We start from the raw sequence: 18,837 nt of genomic DNA on the forward strand, positions 1-18,837 counted from the left end.
TCCCGTAGCAACTCCTCTGCCTCCTGTAGCCATCTCTATACTGAACTCACTTCTTGTGTTGTGTTCTTTAGTCTCTGCTTATATGCAGGTATGAAGGAGGTTTGAGAACCACTCTACTTTTCTAATCATCACCATAGTAATTCCTACAGTGATAGATAGTTTTATATGAAAACTGAAACAAATAAGCAGTTACATAGTGTTCGCTCACTCACTATGGTTTCACCAGAGACTACTAGATGTCCTGATATCAGCATGAAAAATAATGAACAAAGCTCAAAATAGCTCCATATACTCATGGTTGAACTGTGAATAAATCTGGGAGGTGATAAGTTGCATGCAAAAAGTACAATTTATACTCTAAGATCAACAAAGAGAGTCATTTGCACATCTACATATAAATTTGGAGGAGTAGGGCACTCAGCCCAGCAAGCCTGCATGGTTGATCTGAATGCAATCTCATTCAGCATTCCTATCTAAGTGCTCTAACCTTCTACCCATTGCTAGCCCTCTACTGCACCTTCTTCCACTGCCCTTTGGGGTGAGGACTCCCAAGATTCACGATAAATATTGTCCCATTAGATTCTCCTTCAAGATGAAATATCACTATATTTACCATTCCAAGACCACCTAGGCTCTTGATCACAATCAAAAATAAACTTATGGCACAAATGTGAATAGCAAATAGAAGTGCCCAGGTCAATTCAACACAAACACTTGTCTGATGAAAATTGATAAAATCTCTTGAACTAAAAATCCTTTTATTAATGACTTGCATGGAGAAATTAGATGGTAATTAGTCCATTCTCTAGGTATTATCATCTTCCTGGCAGCACATGTACAGTGCCATTCCTAAAAATCTAAGAAATGGAAGCAGGAGCAGACTTCATGAAGTATCTTATTTGTTCTAAAGTTCAATAAGATTATGATGAATTTACAATACTCCCTGCTAAGAAATTTCTCTTTACATTGAGACAAAGTCACTTGGCTTTGGTCTCTCTGTTAGTGGAATCCTCTAATCTTGAATGTTTCCTGAGCTCACCTCCCTTTTCCTTTCTTCAAAGAATGGTCAATATGCTCAATGCTCAATCTGTTCATAGGAAAGCTTCCTCAATCCCATGAAGCAATATTTTTACCGTATTGATTCCAAGAAGTTTCCTTTTCCTTATATAGATACAGATGATCTCTAGCTGGTTTCTCATGAAAACAAAACTCGTACAATTGCTATTTGCATACACTTCACTTTGTGAATTTACCCACCACTCAGTTTTTATTTTTCCATTGAAGTCAGGCTTCATCTTATCCTTTGAGACTTCCCATTCAGCAAGTTAAATATTAAATGAAATCAGCAAATGCATTCCACAATGTCTTTAGTGGAAGATTTCGTTACTTCTGCTAGAACTGTACTTTCTAACATATACTTCCTTGGTAGGCCCCTGGGGTGTAAAGAGGTAGTGGAATAAAGAAGAAAGCAATGTCATTGAGCATTAAGTTCTGCAATATATTTTTTAACTAAAGAAATTGCTCTATGGCTCAAGGTGATAAAGACTACCGAATGAATGTATTGATAACAGAGTTGAATTTGTAAATGGTTTACGCAAGAATTATCTATTTATTAATATCTGGAAGGCTAAATTCTCTTGTATAAATAATGCCTCTCACACAGAAGGCACTTAATTTCCATTAAAACAGGCGAGATGGATCTAAGCACCCAACACACTCGTGGGACTGGAATGTCCTGCTGAACAACAAGTGATCCTGAGAAATAGTGCTTCTGCTGTTGGCATTTTTCTAAGAAGACTACTTAAAAAAATAATTTAAAAACAAAAATGAGGGCATCCACATCACATCACTGGTGTGTGATCCAAAACATTTACTTTCCTGGATAATACTAAACTCCTCCATTGGAGTTACAGCAGGTGTACACTAGCCATGGATTTTTCATCCATCAGTGCCTGAAATTGATAATCTTCAAATTCCTCAAACATAAAATATATTTCTTTGATGCCTTCTTTGTACAACTTCTGTTGATTTAAGTATCAAAGTAACATGAAAGTTTTTCTGAGAACAAAGTTATGAAGGTGCCTATTTGTGACAAATTTTGATTTGCTTTGTGAAGTGAATTAATGCCTGCTGTCTTAATTCATTTTACACAGGCCCCTTCTGGCTGACAGAATAGATTATGATTCCACTAAATAATGTATTGCTGAACATCAAGTTATTAAGACCTAAAGTTATTACAAAATTATTTTCAATTGGTAAAGCTGTCAGCCTAGTTCCCATAGTTCCCATTCTTATTAACATATTTAATTGCACTTTAAAAATGTGACAGGAACAAAATTTGAAAGTGACATGTTACTGAGTTTTCATTGCCTGAAAAGTTAATACATTTGTTTTAAATCATTTTAGGGATGATCTGCTGTTGATTGGACCTGGCACCAGTAATTACACTTACGTGGCTCAAGCTGCCAATGTGGGATTGACCATACTTGCAATTTGGGACAACAAGCATCCAGGAATTGCAGACTATATTCCAATACCTATCCAGTATGCAATATGGCCCAATATATCGGAGCATGTGATACTGAGTGATGTAATATGTTTTTCCAGTGTCCTTGTAAACCAAGAAGGTCAGTCAGTTGTTTGAAAAGAAGAATTTAACATAGTTGCTTTAATGATTTAAAATAATTATTTTCTGAAATATCTGAATTAATAACAAAGTATTATTCTGCTGTAATTGATCTTACGTTTGTAGATGTAACCAACCTACTTTTATCCCTCGGATCATAGAGCCAACTATTCAATCAGTGTATTAAACTAATGAAGGAGATTCTTGTTCTTTTGGATAGGTACATGAAACTTAGTAAAATAGAGGGCTATAGGTAAGCCTAGTAATTTCTAAGGTAGTGACATATTCGGCACAACTTTGTGAGCCAAAGGGCCTCTATTGTGCTGTAGGTTTTCTATGTTTCTAAGGCAAGATTGAGCAGAATGACCCAACAGAATTTAGAAGAATGATGACTTAGAAGATACAATGATCTCAATTTAACATACAGTATAAGATTTAGACTTAATATAATGGAGAGAATCTCAAGATAAGGAGTCAGACACTTGTACTGGGAAGAAAAGATATTTCTTCTCTAAATCTCTGAAATTCCCTGCTTCAGAAGGCTATAGGTATTATAACATTTTGGTTACCGGAGCAGCTATAGATCTGGACCATTGCATTCCAGCAAAGCTGCTGTGCAAGCTAACTTCAAGTAAATTGAAATCTGAAATTTTAATTAAAAGCTAGTCTCAATAATGAAAATGTTAAACTACTTTATTGTTTTATTATATACTTGCCTCAGAGAATGCTATGGCTTCAAGTCTCTTGCCTTACATTCCTCAAGTGACATAAGTAGGTGTTCAAGTCACTTGAGGAAACTGGTTGAATTACTTTATTATTACCACATACTAGGATGTATGGGGTGTCCAGGGAGGGGGGTAGCACCTCTGGTGAAGGGACTTGTTGTGTCCATTTCGGGGCATCTCATTCACTTTTGGTTCCTACCAGACGCTCCACTCTCACCTGTGGCTCCAGGTAGCTGTTTGCGTGTGACACAGTCACATCCCAGTAAACTACTTCAACAGGCAGCCTATTTAGAGATACATCACAAAATAAGCCCTCCTGGTCCTTTGTGTCACACCACCCAGCAACCCTCGACAACCCTGATTTAACCCTAATCTAATCATGGGACAATTTAGAATAACCAATTAACCTACCCAGTATGTCTTTGGGTTGTGGGAGGAAACCAAGGACCTGGAGGAAACCCGCACATTTCATGGGGAGAATATACAGAGACTCTTTAAGAGGACACTGAGGTTGAACTCCAAATTCCCATGCCCTGAACTGTAATAATGTCAAACTAACCTCTATGTTACTGTGGCATCCTTTCATTGGTGGGACACAACAGACAACCATGACCACCACTACCTGAGAATCATAGGAAGTTTAGTAATAGCAGACACTGCTCGCTCCATAATATGTGTGTGTGTGTGTGTCATAGTCATATCTAATTAGGACTATCTACATTTGGTATGTTGCTACACTTCATTTTGTGATGTTGCCTGTTTTATTACAGGTGGTGCAATAATTATAACTTATAATCTTCACAGCTGTTAGAGGAAGAAAGCTTTCCTATGAGTGGGTCAAAGAGTTTGTCGTTAGACCAAAATGCAATATGCAATGAAGATGTATAATTTTATCTTTCTATATCAGCATACCGAAGGAGTTTAAATTCAAAATAAATATCTATCATTAAATTTCTCTTTATTTTTAATTTTTAACAAATGCTGAATATTACAGATGAAATTGTTTTTATTGATGTGTTCTCCAAAAGTACTTTTGTCATCTTTTAGAATGCTGGATGAGCTTTCAAAATACTGATTCTTTTCAAAGTTATTTATATAGAAATGAAAACTGTAGCATTTATTTAGGTGAGCCTGGGAATTGGTACTTGTTATCAAATGAAATTGTGCAGATCGATCCTACCACAGGATTGGCAGTTACCCGGAGCACAGGGTCAACCATAATCTATTACGATATTCCAGGAATAGTGAGAACCTATAGAGAGGTAAGTTTTTCATCATTTAACTTTGACATAACATGCTCCGATAAGTAACTTATTGTAAGCTACTGCAGCAACTGATGCAAGAACTATTTATCTTAGTTTCTTAGTACAAATAAACTATTCACAAAAATTATTCTTGTTAAGAGTACATCAAAAAAGTAAGAGGCCGTGGAAATTAATTTCTTCTTCCTCAATCCCTTCTAGTTTGCTCATCAAATTTCATCTTATAAATGAGATAGGAGAAAAATTTTATTACATAGTTCATGTTACCAATTATTAAAGAGAAACAGAAATGCATAAATTCATAAGTACACATGCATTATTTTCAGCAACAGTTTTACAATAATTCTCCCATTTCCTTTTCAGATCACAGTTACTGGTGTAGGAAAAGTCTCCATTTCCTTTCATGGATTCAAACATATTATTGGTCTTCCTAACCTTAATGTGTACAGATTTCTCGTGACTACTATGAACAAAGATACCAGCCTGAGGGGTGAGTGGTCATTGAGAATCTACTTGCCCATCAGAAAAAATATTGCATTTCTTTCACTGACAGAAAGACTTTCTTGCAGTAGGATTCCTTTATCTAGGAAGTTTACAATCTAAGTTTGCACCTTGGAACTTACAACAAGGGAAAAAAAAAGGCAACGCATGAATTTAAAATGGCAATTGAATGATATCATCATATCCTTATTGTCCACTGTCTATCCCTATTCACCAGAAGACTGTTAGCTTGACTTTTATGTGAAAAGGCCATGGGAGACTAAGTGATAACTACTGCTTCATATTATTGAGCAAAAGGCTTGTTGTAGACTGAGATAGTATATAACATTCTAATTGATGTAGAAGTGGTTAATCCACAAAAACACTAAAAAACTAACTGGTGGGATTAGAAAAATGGACAAAGATTTGAATTAATTAAACAGTAACCTTTACACCAACATTGGAAGGACTTACTTCATATCTTGAACTAAATTTTATTTATATGTTTCCTGATTGGAGTGCCATCTCTCTACCTCGTTCCCTCCTCCCCTCCTACAACTTTCCTGACTTGGATGAAGTCAGGAACTTGTGTTGAATTAGATCTGGCTGACAGAATGTTGTTAGCAATTGCTATGGAAATATTTATTTGCTCTATGATTATGAATTGGTGTATGTAGCTAAATATATACAAATTGTGTAACAACACTTTGTTTTTATTTGCCCAGGAGACTGCAGTTTTGCTCATGTTAAAGCTATGTCAAAATTAAACCCAGAATCAAACCTTGCCTGCTCTGTGCGATTTAATAATATTGTATTACAAGGTTTAGCTGCCTCTGTTTTCTCTGTGGAACCCGAATTCATTACAGATACAGGTAAATTAGTGAACAGAATTTTCTAGAGTCACAAGATTTCACACTTGTTAGTACCAATTCTAATGTTAAGATATCTAATAGAATTTAATTATTGCCCTAAATAATGCCATTTTATTTTCAGATCTTACCATTGCTGACGAGGGCATTCTGTTGAATCATTACATTTCTTCTGGTGAACATATCTCCACAGTGATGTTGGATAGGGATTTAGATCCAATAACAATGAAACAATTACAATATGTTTCCAAGTCAAGATAATGTGCTATTTTGGAGTAACCTTCAAGTAGTATTGTCCCCATCAGCTCACTACCCTTGTCCTTCATGGGATAAAATTCGTGGGTTTGAGAGACACTTTTGGAGTAGTCTGTGCAAGTAACTGCCCTGTACAAGTCAGATTCGGAACAAGGCAGTGGGAGAGCACCTAAGTATTTCCAGCAGGAAGACATTTTGAGTTCTTGGGGGAAGGGAGAGGCCAGACTGCGCAGGCGCGTGACGTCCGCCAGTTGAGCGCGAACAGTTTAAAAAGGGCAAGGAATCTGCAGAAGTTTTTAATACGGAACAAGAAGGCAGCAGGAGAGCACCTAAGGATTTCCAGCAGGAAGACATTTTGAGTTCTCGTGGGAAGAGAGAGGCCAGACTGCGCAGGCGCGTGATATCCACCAGTTGAGCGTGAACAGTTTAAAAAGGCAGCCATATCCAGCGGGCAGCATTGGGATGGGCAGTGGAGTGAGAAGCAACAGAGTGAAAGGGCTTTGGCTTCACGGGCTTCGGTGGTAACGGGACGAGGTGAGGCAGCTGTTGATTGCAAAAGGAGGTAGTATGTGTGTGAGGCCAGTTTTCTGTGGTCGGTGTCAGATGTGGAAGGTCCTACAGTCCCCCAGCATGCCAGACGGCCACATCTGAACCCGGTGCATCGAGATGCAACTCCTAAGGGACTGTGTTAGGGAACTGGAGCTGCAGCTCGATGACCTTCATCTGGTCAGGGAGAGTGAGGAGGTGATAGAGAGGAGTTACAGACAGGTGGTCACTCCGGGGCCACGGGGTACAGAGAAATGGGTCACAGTCAGGAGAGGGAGAGGGAAGGGGAAGAGTCAGGTACTAGAGAGTATCCCTGTGGCTGTACCCCTTGACAATAAGTACTCCTGTTTGAGTACCATTGGGGGGGGTGGAGGGGGGTCAGCCTACCTGGGGGAAGTGACAGTGGCTGTGCTTCTGGCACAGAGTCTGGCCCTGTGGCTCAGAAGGGTAGGAAAAGGAAGAGGAAGGCAGTAGTGATAGAGGACTCTATAGTCAGGGGTTCTGACAGGCAATTCTGTAGACGCAGGAAAGAAACTGGGATGGTAGTTTTCCTCCCAGGTGCCAGGGTCTGGGATGTTTCTGATCGCGTCCAAGATATCCTGCAGTGAGAGGGAGAACAGCTAGAGGTTGTGATACATATCATATCTTAGAAGTAAGCTCTCAGTGAAAGTCAACAACATTTTTGAAACCTACCTCTACTGTTCAGGGTTCCAGCATAGCACGTACTTACTTGAGAGAAGGGACTTTTGAAGATCGGGGCATCAGCCACTGTCTTTTTAATTTTGTATTCCTGCAATGGGTCTTTCTGATCCTCTTTCAAACCAGAAACATGTGCTGGCATGCACTTTGTTGGGTTCCTGAAATCCTGTCCTCAAGCAAAAAAAATTAAGAAGTGTTAAATAATATAAAGATGCTGTAAAAGTTAATGTTTTAACAGTCTTGAGGAAAAAAAATAAAGTCCAATGCATTTATAAAAGAAAATCTGCATCTGATTAAATGTTAAAATTTACCACAATGGCAATCTGCAATCATTGGTATCTATGATAGGTGCCTTTCTTTATTAGATTTACTAAGAGACTTTCTAATTTGCAGGTCAATACAGCTGTACAGTCACTATAAAGGAATTACCAGATTCTCTTCAGAGGGAGTTAAGCACAGGGGGAGACACCTATGTATCTCTGAAAGCTTCTGTTCTGGGAGGACATTATGCAGGACAAGTTGGAAGAACTGAAATCCCCTTCATCCCTGGATTTTACATGAATCAATCAGCTGTTGCTCTTAGTAATAAAGAGCCAATAGTAAACATCACCATTTTTGGCATAGATAAAGTATTGAATCAATTGGAGGTAAACAATTATACTGTTGAGTTAAACCAGATTCTCGAACAATGTTTTGAAAATTAGATCACAAACAAGAGAAAATCTGCAGATGCTGGAAATCCAAGCAACACACACAAGATGACTACTCCTCATCTTTTTTTCTCTAGTCCTGCCGAAAGGTCTCAACCCAGAACATCGACTGTACTTTTTTTCCATAGATGCTGCCTAGCCTGCTGAGTTCCTCCAGCGTTTTGTGTGTGTTTATTGGAAATTAGTATGTTGTAAATTTGAGACACAGCATCACAAATACCAATCCAGTCCAAATGAAGGGCCTCAATACAAATCATCAACTGACACAAGTTGACATCAATATCAATTGTATGATAGACCATAAGTGAAAATTTGCTGTTTTCTGCTCAACTGTTGCAGCTTTGACTGGAACATGACAAAAAATCTTTGTTATTGCACAGACAAGACATGCATCTTACATTTATTGGTTTTTACAACAATTTGAAGTAGCTACACTTAAAGTTCCAGCTCATTAACTGTGTGTTAAATTGCATTTAAATATTTTTTCAACAATAAGATGAATTATTAGTTAGATAGTTGTTTCATAGTATACTTTGGCACTTATTTAAGACTCCATGAAAAAAATTTATTGATTTGGTAATTGTGGAAACAAAATAGCTTGATTTTGGAATATATGTGTCTAACAAAGTTTTAATAAAATAGTAGTAGTAGTAGTACTGTTACTAATATTAGTAATACTAGTGCTAAATATAACGGATTATTTTTCTTTTGTTGCCTTCGCCCCCTCTTTTAAAATCATTTACCTATTACTGGGATACATATTATTCAGCTCTATGTACCCTGTAATATCTGACACCATACCCATATGTGTATTTGATGGTCATTTTGACTGAGATCTCACAGATGAGTTTGATCCTGACTTCATCTGATGTCCACAGATACGCACTATTAATATTCATTGTATAATGATCAGAAACAGCAATGCTGCCTGGTTTATCTGTTTATAACTTGTGACAATGAGGTCAAGTGTACATTTTTAATGAGGTCAGCTTTTTGTACAATGAAATATATTGATAACTGTATAAAAATATTTATATCGTCCTATTTAATTCTAACCTTAGGTCCATTCTCAATCACCTGCCATTGTGGTGAGTCAGCCTATCAAATTACATGCTGTGCCCAGCACTGTTTACACACTAAGTATTGCCAATCTTAGCGTTGTTCAGCAGGGATTTTCATGCACCAATATCAGTGTATTCAGCCCACTGACAAAGCAGGTGTTTCACACAACAGTCACATTCCTGAGGAGTGGAGCCAACATCGGTACGCGAGGTAAAATATACCACTGTTATATGTGCATTATTACCTTTCCTTTCAACAAAATTTAATGAGCTCTTTTTAAGTGGAGGATTTCTTTAATGGATTTAGTTAATTCTTTAAGACTTCAAACTGAATACCTTGAAAATTTTTAAAAATTATACTTATGTCAAAATTGTCTTTCTAAAGATTAAAATTGGAATAATACATGAAAACAGTAGTGTATCATGAAATATGTTGATTTTCTTCAGCTCTGTATGTGGGTATTTTCTGTTCTCTAATAAAAAAAAGAACAAAATGAGGTGAAAGAATAGTACCTCTAAAAACACGACTATTACGCCATTCTTGGATTCCTTGAGGTTGGATGTCTAGCCCTGTCTCTAGTTGCTTACGGGGGCTGGAGAACTCTCAAACTCCTGCAGTTAGGACTGAACTAATCAAGACACCCAAGTATCATAATATTTTTTCCCAGGGATAACCACAGCTTTCTTTCCTCATTCTTCACTCAGTGGGTCATGAGAGTTTGGAACAGGCTGCCAGCACAAGTGATGCATGCAAGCTCGATTTCAATGTTTAAGAGAAGTTTGGATAGGTGCATGGACGGTAGGGGTGTGAAGAGCTATGGTTCCAGTGCAGGTTGATGGGAGTAATCAGTTTAAATGGTTTGGCATGGACTACATGGCCCAAAGGGCCTGTTTCTTTGCTGTACTTTTCTATGACTCTATCACACCAAGTGGCCTCATCTCTCGTGACTTCAACACAATGGATTATATTGTTTGAGTACATTATTTCTTAACCCTTCTGAGATCTTTCCTATCATATAACCAAACCAGAATACTGGGCCACATATTGACTTTGCCGCCTTGAGTACTTCATCCCATTGTATCAGAAAATATTTATTAATGTCCTTGTAATACTGTATCTCCATTCCCTTTCAATACTTACACCTTCAGGGGTGAATCTCTATTTGCACTTTCAAAGTTAGTCATCTACCTTTGGTCACTCTTTCTGCAGTTCTGCTCTGATTTTTGCATCCACCTTATTTATTTCCCATCATTCACCCTGGAAAGTTAAAAATAGTTTTGATGATTGTCATCATCACCTTAATAGGTAAAATATATAAACGATTACAAAAAACCTGGACAGTGAAACAGTAACACTATTATTCACTGATGTTATTTAGATTCTGCCAGGCATCTCAGCCAGAGAGTAGGAGCATATCGTGTAGATATATTAATTTATTTATTCATACACAGTGAGTTATGGAATTCCCACTTCCCAGTGATTTCACAAATATTTATCTTGAAGTAAATAGCTTTTTAAAAAAAAATAAGAAAGTGGACTTAATATCCTTTTAGTTTGATTTGCAAAGAGGATCCAGTAGCATAATCTAATCTTTTCTGGTAGAAATGGTAAGCAAAAGATTTTAAGTGTATAGTCATCTCATATGTACATGTTTTTGAATAGCTGCATGAAGTCACAAAAACTATGGTGTGACATGCATTTTGAAGGCTTAATTTTTGTATAGGTTAAAAGTTTTTTGTCAAATTATCCAATTCCATTACAAAGATAATGTGATTTGACTAAATACATCTAATTATTTAGGATCACTGTGTGGCAGTTTAAGAATCTTAGTCTAACCAATGAAAAGTTCTTTTGTACTATATATGTTAGCAGATTTACTTTTTGAGGAACCTACGTTCTTTGATCAGCTAGTAGAATCCTACCAGGTTCTGATGTTCACCTTATTTGCAGTCCTGGCTACCACAGCAATCATCTTTATTGGTAAATACCAATATTTAAATACTAATACAATCATATCTAATGCCTTCTGTTGTTTGTTTCACTGTATCACATTCAAGTGGAGGTTTCTTCTTGCTCTGCTAAACTTGGAAATTAGACTACCAAATGAAGGGCTAACACATATAGATAGCACAAAACATTCTTACATTTGATCTTTGCAGAGTTTTAATAAATTGAAAAAGTCCCACTGGCATTGTTGCAAAATATGTTGAGTACCATTGCATCGTTTGTCATTGCCAGTTACTGATGCCATGATCAGAACAGCTGTACTTTAATAACTGACAATTTTTATCAGTTTAAAGAATTCTGCCACAGATTGTAAAATGTCAGAAGAGTAGGAATTGGTGTCTCAGCAACAGATGGCAGTTATGCATTGTTGCATTTTCATGAAAGAAAAAGTATATTTTATTGACATTATTTGATGTTCGTTACTGATAAACTTGCTTGATTTAGAAGGCTCCAGATAATGGCTACATTCATCAAATGTAGTGCAAGTAAAGATGTTACTGTCCTGTTTTAACTATAACCCTCAAAGACACTTTCTCCCCTCATTTAGCACTGAGTTTTTCCTTTCATAGAGTTGTATGGCAGAGAAATAAGCACTTCAGCCCAAATTGGCCTTATTGACTATAATTCCTATCCACACCAACTCCAATTGCCTTCTTTAGATCTGTATCCTTCTACAGCTCATCTATACAAGTTCTTGTCCAAATGCTTTTTAAATCATTAAATCTACCTCTACCACTTCTTCTGGTAGCTCATTCAATGTTACCATGGCCTTCTGTATGAAAACATTACCTTCAGATCTCCTTTAAATTACTGTCCTTTGCCAAACCTGTACTCTGTAGCTTTGTGCTTCCCCACTCCAGGAATCTTTCTAAAACCTTTATAAATTTATAAACCTCCAAAAGTTCAACCTTCACCTCTTATATTCCAGTGAGAATACACAGCCTCTCCAATTTGTGCTTAAAAGTAAAGCCTTCCATTGCAGACAACATCCAGGTGTATCTCTTCTCTTCTCATTATTTCTAATGCTTCCTCATACTTTCTATAGTGTGGTGACCAGAGCTGTACACCAATAGTCCGTGCGGCCTAATCAGTATATTGTACAGCTGCAATGTTGCATCCCAACTCTTATACTCTATGCCTTGACCTATAAAATGAACATCCCAAATACTTTCTTCACTATCCTAGCCACGTGTCTCATCATTTTTAATGAGCTGTGAACATGCACCCAAGGTCTCTATGTATTTACTCTGTATTCACCCTGTCATAATTTGACATCCTAAAATGTATTTTCTCAAACTTGGATTAAATTCCATCTGCTACTGCTCCACCCAACTTTCCAGCTGATCAGTGTCCTCTATGTCCTTCCACAACCTTCTTCACTATCTACTACTCTACCAGTTTTTGTATCATCTGGAAGCTTATTGATCTGCCCATCAACATTCTAGATATATGATAAACAGTAATAGTCCCAGCACTGATCTCTATGCTGCACTGCTAGTTACAGGCTGCCAGTCACAATTCACTATGAACACTCTCCTATCATAAAGACAATTTTGGATCCAGTGTTGCTCATCAGTCCCCATCTTTCCAAGTAACCATAAATTCTGTCTCTTTGAATTTTAGCTAGTAATTTCTCTACTATTGATTTAAGGTTCACAGGCCTGTAGTTTCTTGGCTTATTCCTGTTGTCTTTTTCCCCCCAGCAACATTACTTCATCTTTGTTAAGGATCGCTAATCTTTGTAAGAAGCCCAGAATTCTCCTCCCTTACTTCCCATACTATGCTGGGATAGGTCCCATCATGTCTTAGGGATTTATCCACCTTAATGTGTGCAACAAAAAAAAATCACTAACACTTCCTCCTTCCTGACACAAACATATTCCAGGATATCAGTGAATCTTCCCCTAACTTTCCATCATCCTCTCCCTAGTGAATACAGATGAGATTTAGGCTCTCGCTCATAGCCCCTGCTCTACCGATAGGATTTCTTTCTGATCCCTAAAGGGACCAAATACTCTTTCAATTGCTTCTAATATATCTATGAGGTTTTCTGATTATCCTTGATCTTGCCAAGGTCATTTAATGTCTCCTTTTTGCCTATCTAATTCCTTTCTTAAATTCTCTCCTACATTCTCTAATTGTATTGAATTGAGTTGGATCCCAGAAACAAAATGACAGTGAACATCAAATCCATCCACCTCAAGGATACCAAATGCCTATACCAGACATACCTCTTTCTTATTTTTGATCAAACCTTCAACTTCCTTTGTTAACAAGGATTCTTTAGTCTTACCATCTTTGCTTCTTACCCTTAAAAGAACATGCTGACTCTGGTGAAAGATCATCATGCGTTAAGGGTGAAAGGTGAAATGTTTAAGGGGAACTTGAGGGAAAACTTCTTCATTGAGAGGATGGTGAGAGTGTGGAATGAGCTACCAGCAGAAGTGGTGAATGTGGGTTTGATTTTATCATTTAATAAAATCTTCGATAGGTACATGGGATGGTTCTGGTACAGGTCGATAGGACTAGGTAGATTAATAGCTTGACACAGATTAGATGGGCTGAAGGGCCTGTTTCTGTACTGTAATTTCCTATTACTCTATGACTAAATAAATCTCTCAGACTGAAAGGAAAAATCAAATTGATACATTCTCCACGGTCTGTATAAATTTTCTGTGAAATGTACTACGTAGCATCACCAAGTCTGGGAGCAAACCATTTACATTTATTTATAGTCATTGGATGATGGTATGAGAAGGTTTGGTTAAGTAGCATGGGATGGTTTAAAATGGGAAAAGTTGACTTCTGTAGATTATGGAATGCATGAGCAGCCAGTCTGAAGAATTCTAGAAATACCTTACCTATTCAAAATTCAATTTCATGTGCCCTTTAAATGTCATGTTTATTATTGGAAATTTTCAAATGAATAGTTAGTTATTTTTATCTGAGTGATTACAGTGAATTTTACCCAAGAGGCACAGAAGTTTAAAGAATTTTTATTAGTTAATAGAAAATACAGTACTGAAAATGATAACCATAACTTACTATTTTCTTGTAGCTTATAATGCCTTCTTGACGAGGATACAGACTATTCCTGTGATCTATGTTTCATCAACACAACAGACAGGTAAATGTCGAGAGTTAAAGCTACAGCCACGGTGGTGCTACTTATACTGGGCTTTCAGCTTTAGTTATATTAATAATCATTTGGACCTATATGAAATAGACAAGGCAGAAGAAAGAATTGATTGGTTCCACTTTGAGTTTACATTTCATAAAGTGCAAATTGGCTTTTACATTTGTTTCTTATAACTGGACACAACTTTCTTTTTGGGGAGTGGGTCTTGTGAAACGATTATGTTGTGGCAACCCACTTCCCAGTGCACTCGAACCGGCTCACAAAGTGGCACGCACAGGCATAGAGGCCGGTTCCAAAGAGGGCGCCAAGTCTGCTTCACCAGCAAGGGGAAAAGCCCGCGCGCGGGACGGGACTGTGAATACGCCATTCACAGCATTCCCGCCAGGGGAGGGCAGGATCAGGAAGGCTTTAAAGCGAGGCCACGAAGTTTGAATAAATCTCTTTTGGAACTGCAGCTCACCGACTCCATGTCGTTTATTGCAGCGCTGCATGTAGCACACCACTACAATGTGCTTTTATCAAATTCATGTTCTTTTTCTAATTTTATCTTTCTTTAACTGATCTTTACTTTAGCATTACCTTGAAAGTAAAGCTAAAAATGAGTGCTCAAAGGCCATAAACTTCACTGAAAACTCTATAAAACAGGGTTTCAATGTTCTTTATACATCATCTGCACAGTGATAACAGGTTAGGACAAAGTTGCTGCAGATTTCTTGTGTGAAGAAACAAACAGGCATTCAAATCACACAAAGTGACCCCCATAATTTTTTTTGACACAACAATACAGCAGCAAGTTTTAGCAGCACAATATCAAATAAACATAATTACATGAATTACCAATGGGATGATGGGCCTGTACAACTATTTATGAGATTGAATCTTATATAATGGACCGTGATATATTAGTTTATAAAATTTGAAAGGATATATGCCTTGTGTTACAAAACTGCACTGATCTACAAATTTAATGATTTTGAACCTAAAATTTTCTGGGACAGAGTGATTCCAAGAGACCTTAATTAGCTGTGATATAATAAAAATATAGTCAATATTCACAATATTCTACATTGAGAACTGAAGCTCGTAGTCGTCAGGTAATAGAGGATTGGACACCAGGGATACTTGTTGGGTTAAGTTTTATCAGACCTTATGCAGTAAAATTATTTGTCTTTATAGAAAATGTAAGACTTTTTTCTAGATAATTTCTTGTCTAAATGTGGAGCTAGAATCACATTGAAAAAAAGCAGGCGGTTGCTTGGCTTTCTCACTGAAATTGATACAACCTTGACTCAATGAGATAAAAGTGCCTCCTCTAGCCAATCTTTGACTTTTTCAGGACCAATACAATTTCTCCAGGGGTCCAGAGTCATACAGCACAGAAACTGGTTATTCCACATCATGTCTATGACAACCAAGATGTTCTATCAATGCCAATACAATTGATAAGCATTTCTAATTAAGTATACCTTCAGATGCTGCTTAAACGTTTGAGTACCTGCCACCACCACCTTCAAAGGCAGGATACTCCAGGTAGCAGCCACAATCTAGAAAGCAAACACTTCTGAATATCTGATTCTTCACTTTAAACCTCTGTCTCTCAAGATCCTCCCCAGCCTCTTTTACTTCAAGAGCAACATCCTCTCCAGTCTTTCCTCATAAGTGAAACATTCCATCTCAGGCAACATCCTGGTGTATCTCCTTGTGCACCTTCCTCCATGCAATCACATCATTCCTGTAATGTTGCAATTCAAACAGTATCCAGCTTTGGATTAACCAATGTTTTTATAAAATTAAACAAAGACTTCCAAATACTCATACTCTATGCCTGGCTAGTGAAGGCAAGCTTCTTGTACACCATCTTTACCACCCTATCTACCTGTGCTGTCACCTTCAGGTACATTTAGATTTGTTCAGCAAAAATGGCAGATAATCCATAAGGTTAGCTTTTGCATAGTATTCTTGCACATGGATTGTTGTTTTATTCTGAAATAAAATGAAATTGTTGAGATTGTAATATGCTTTTAAAAAAGATAAGTTTCGGTGAAGAGAGAATTTTGGTTTACAGGAAGAAATAAAAAAAGTACACAAATGTGCTGACCTAAATGAAATTCACCCTTGTCTTCTAATTGTCATTAAGTCAAACATAATTAAAACCTGGCCTGTCAGAAAATGTTATACTGTATGAGATATCAAAGGTTTATTTTATCTTTTCTCTGTAATTTAGGTTCCACTTCAACACCTCATTGTAATAATCCCCGAAGGCGATATCTGCAGTCTTGGCTGTGGAGTGTACGCTAATAAACACTCGTGGGAAGGCAGTACAATTAGTTACTAGCTGGCAGTAAGAATTACTTTTGTGAATATGACTGCATTTTGTCAGTGTGTTTAAAATACAAGCAAATTTAATCTTGTCCCCATTAAGTAGTTTTATTTTTAGAAGCAGACATCGAAATTATGACTCTGACTGCATTTAAGACAGTTGTGTTAAAGATTTTAACTTCAGGTTATGATGAGACACACTATCATTTCACTTGAAATCCTAGAAATTATCTCTGCAATATGGTCTTCATTACCACTCAAAATTTGATGTATAACCTGCCTTGGGAGGGAACATGTGCTTTGTCAATATTTGGTGGCATAAATTAACATAATTACCATGAATATTGAGAGCGTAATTGGTGTGTGCTGTGAAAAAAGACATTTTTCACTTAAAGAAAACCAGCAAGAGAAAAATTATACTTTTTTGGTTTATTTTTATATCAAACTTCTAGGTGATGATAAACAATCACCATACCCTGTACAGAAACAGAATACTATCTACCTACTGCAAATTGTTGTTCATTGTTACATTTTACAAAGAGTTCTACACTTAGCAAAAAAAGTTTCTTCTTCTCTCTATTCACTGTACTCCTTAATTTATCTTAAGTTGATGGTTGGAAGCTGTATAATATAAATATTGCTGTCATGCTATCTTTTGTGTTGTTCCAGGATTGAATCTTGATTGTTGTACAAACACAAGAATGTTTTGTTGTTGTTGTAGTTAATTTAACATTGAATATCTGTTTTAGATGTGATAGTATTCAATTTTCAGCATGTATCTTTACATTTAGACTTTGGAGTTTGTAACTGAAACGTCTGATTTTAGTTCTGTTTTATCAACTATAAATTGGGTATAAAAAGTTAATTTTCATTTCTAATGCTTCAAACATACAATGAAGGAGATTTATGGTGTAAAGAGCAATTTAACAAATATCTTTAACATATTGCTAAAAATAAACAGATCTCATTGAAAGATCAGTTTGAAAGAACAACTTTGTCTTTGACATTCCAAAATTATTCACTTGATCTTTCACTTCTCAATGTATTTTCCTACATTATCTTCCTCCCTGACTTAGCTGCAACAGACAAAAATGTGAAGCCTGTAAGGTTTTTTCCCCATATAGAATTACAAAGTTAGACCTCAGAAACATTAAAGTCACATACTATTAAAGATAATTAGCAAAATATAAATGTAAGTGATAAAACAGCCTTTACATTTTTCCTTGCCTTTCTTTTTATTTTTACCTCAAATTGTGGTATCTTTGCTGATTAATCTATTTTTCTATATGCCACTCTTTAAATATGGCAGTGAGGTAGGCATTGTTTACATCTGATGTATTAAGATGCTACATTATGAGAGGGTGATTAGACATCTTGTCCTCAAGTAAACTTATAAATCGGTTATTTTCCAACAAACCTTATTATTGAGTAATGCCTAGTTAAAAAATACACGGAATTTGTGTGAGACTTAGAGTTATATAGCGTGGAAAAAAGCCTTTTGGTTCAAATATGCCCATACCCAACAAAGTGTAAATTCAAGCCAATCCCATTTCCCAGTACTTGAGCCATATCCCACTAAATTTCATACACCTATCCATGTGCTTCTAACAGGTACTTGACTTACCTGCCTCAGCCATTTCCTCTGGTAGCTTGTCCCTGTATCTACCCCACATTATGTAAAGAAAGTTGTCTTTCAGGTTCTTATTAAACCTTTCACCTCTAACTTTAAAACTATGTTCTCTCGTTCTCAATTCCCCAAGCTTGGAAAAAGAACATTAACCTTACTTACACCCATTGTAATTTAATATCTCTGTGAGATGGCTGTCAGTCTCCTATGCTCCATGGAGTAAAGGCCCAGCCTGTCTAACCTTTCCCTATAAACTCAGTCCCTCGAGAAAATTTAATCATGTCTTTCCTGTAACAGGATAATCAAAACTAAGCAGAATACTCAAAGTGTGGCCTCACCAATGTCTTGTGCAGTAACAACATAACCTCCCTATGACTCCATTTTCAAGGAACTATGCTTCAAGCTTTCTCTGTTCTACAACAGTACCCACTTATCCTCCTGTTCAATGTAAAAGTCTGATCTTGATACATCCTTACAAAATATAACATGTAACTATTTTATTTGTCATTTC

The 18,837-nt window shown here is 36.8% G+C and overlaps 1 protein-coding gene across 1 annotated transcript in view; it reads left to right on the forward strand.

Moving 5' to 3' along the window:
* The window catches only part of LOC132395212 (nuclear pore membrane glycoprotein 210-like), a 128,456-nt gene extending 111,736 nt beyond the window's left edge, over positions 1–16,720 (forward strand). The window contains exons 32-40 of the mRNA XM_059971500.1: positions 2,407–2,627; positions 4,477–4,613; positions 4,977–5,103; positions 5,819–5,965; positions 7,856–8,109; positions 9,234–9,444; positions 11,104–11,214; positions 14,300–14,368; positions 16,605–16,720. Coding sequence (XP_059827483.1) covers positions 2,407–2,627; positions 4,477–4,613; positions 4,977–5,103; positions 5,819–5,965; positions 7,856–8,109; positions 9,234–9,444; positions 11,104–11,214; positions 14,300–14,368; positions 16,605–16,678 — 1,351 coding nt within the window. The 3' untranslated portion in view covers positions 16,679–16,720. The remainder of the gene's footprint in view (positions 1–2,406; positions 2,628–4,476; positions 4,614–4,976; positions 5,104–5,818; positions 5,966–7,855; positions 8,110–9,233; positions 9,445–11,103; positions 11,215–14,299; positions 14,369–16,604) is intronic.
* The last annotated feature ends 2,117 nt before the right edge of the window (positions 16,721–18,837 follow it).

The sequence above is a fragment of the Hypanus sabinus genome, chromosome 6 (assembly GCF_030144855.1).
Source record: "Hypanus sabinus isolate sHypSab1 chromosome 6, sHypSab1.hap1, whole genome shotgun sequence".
In the NCBI taxonomy this organism is placed as follows: Eukaryota; Metazoa; Chordata; class Chondrichthyes; order Myliobatiformes; family Dasyatidae; genus Hypanus; species Hypanus sabinus.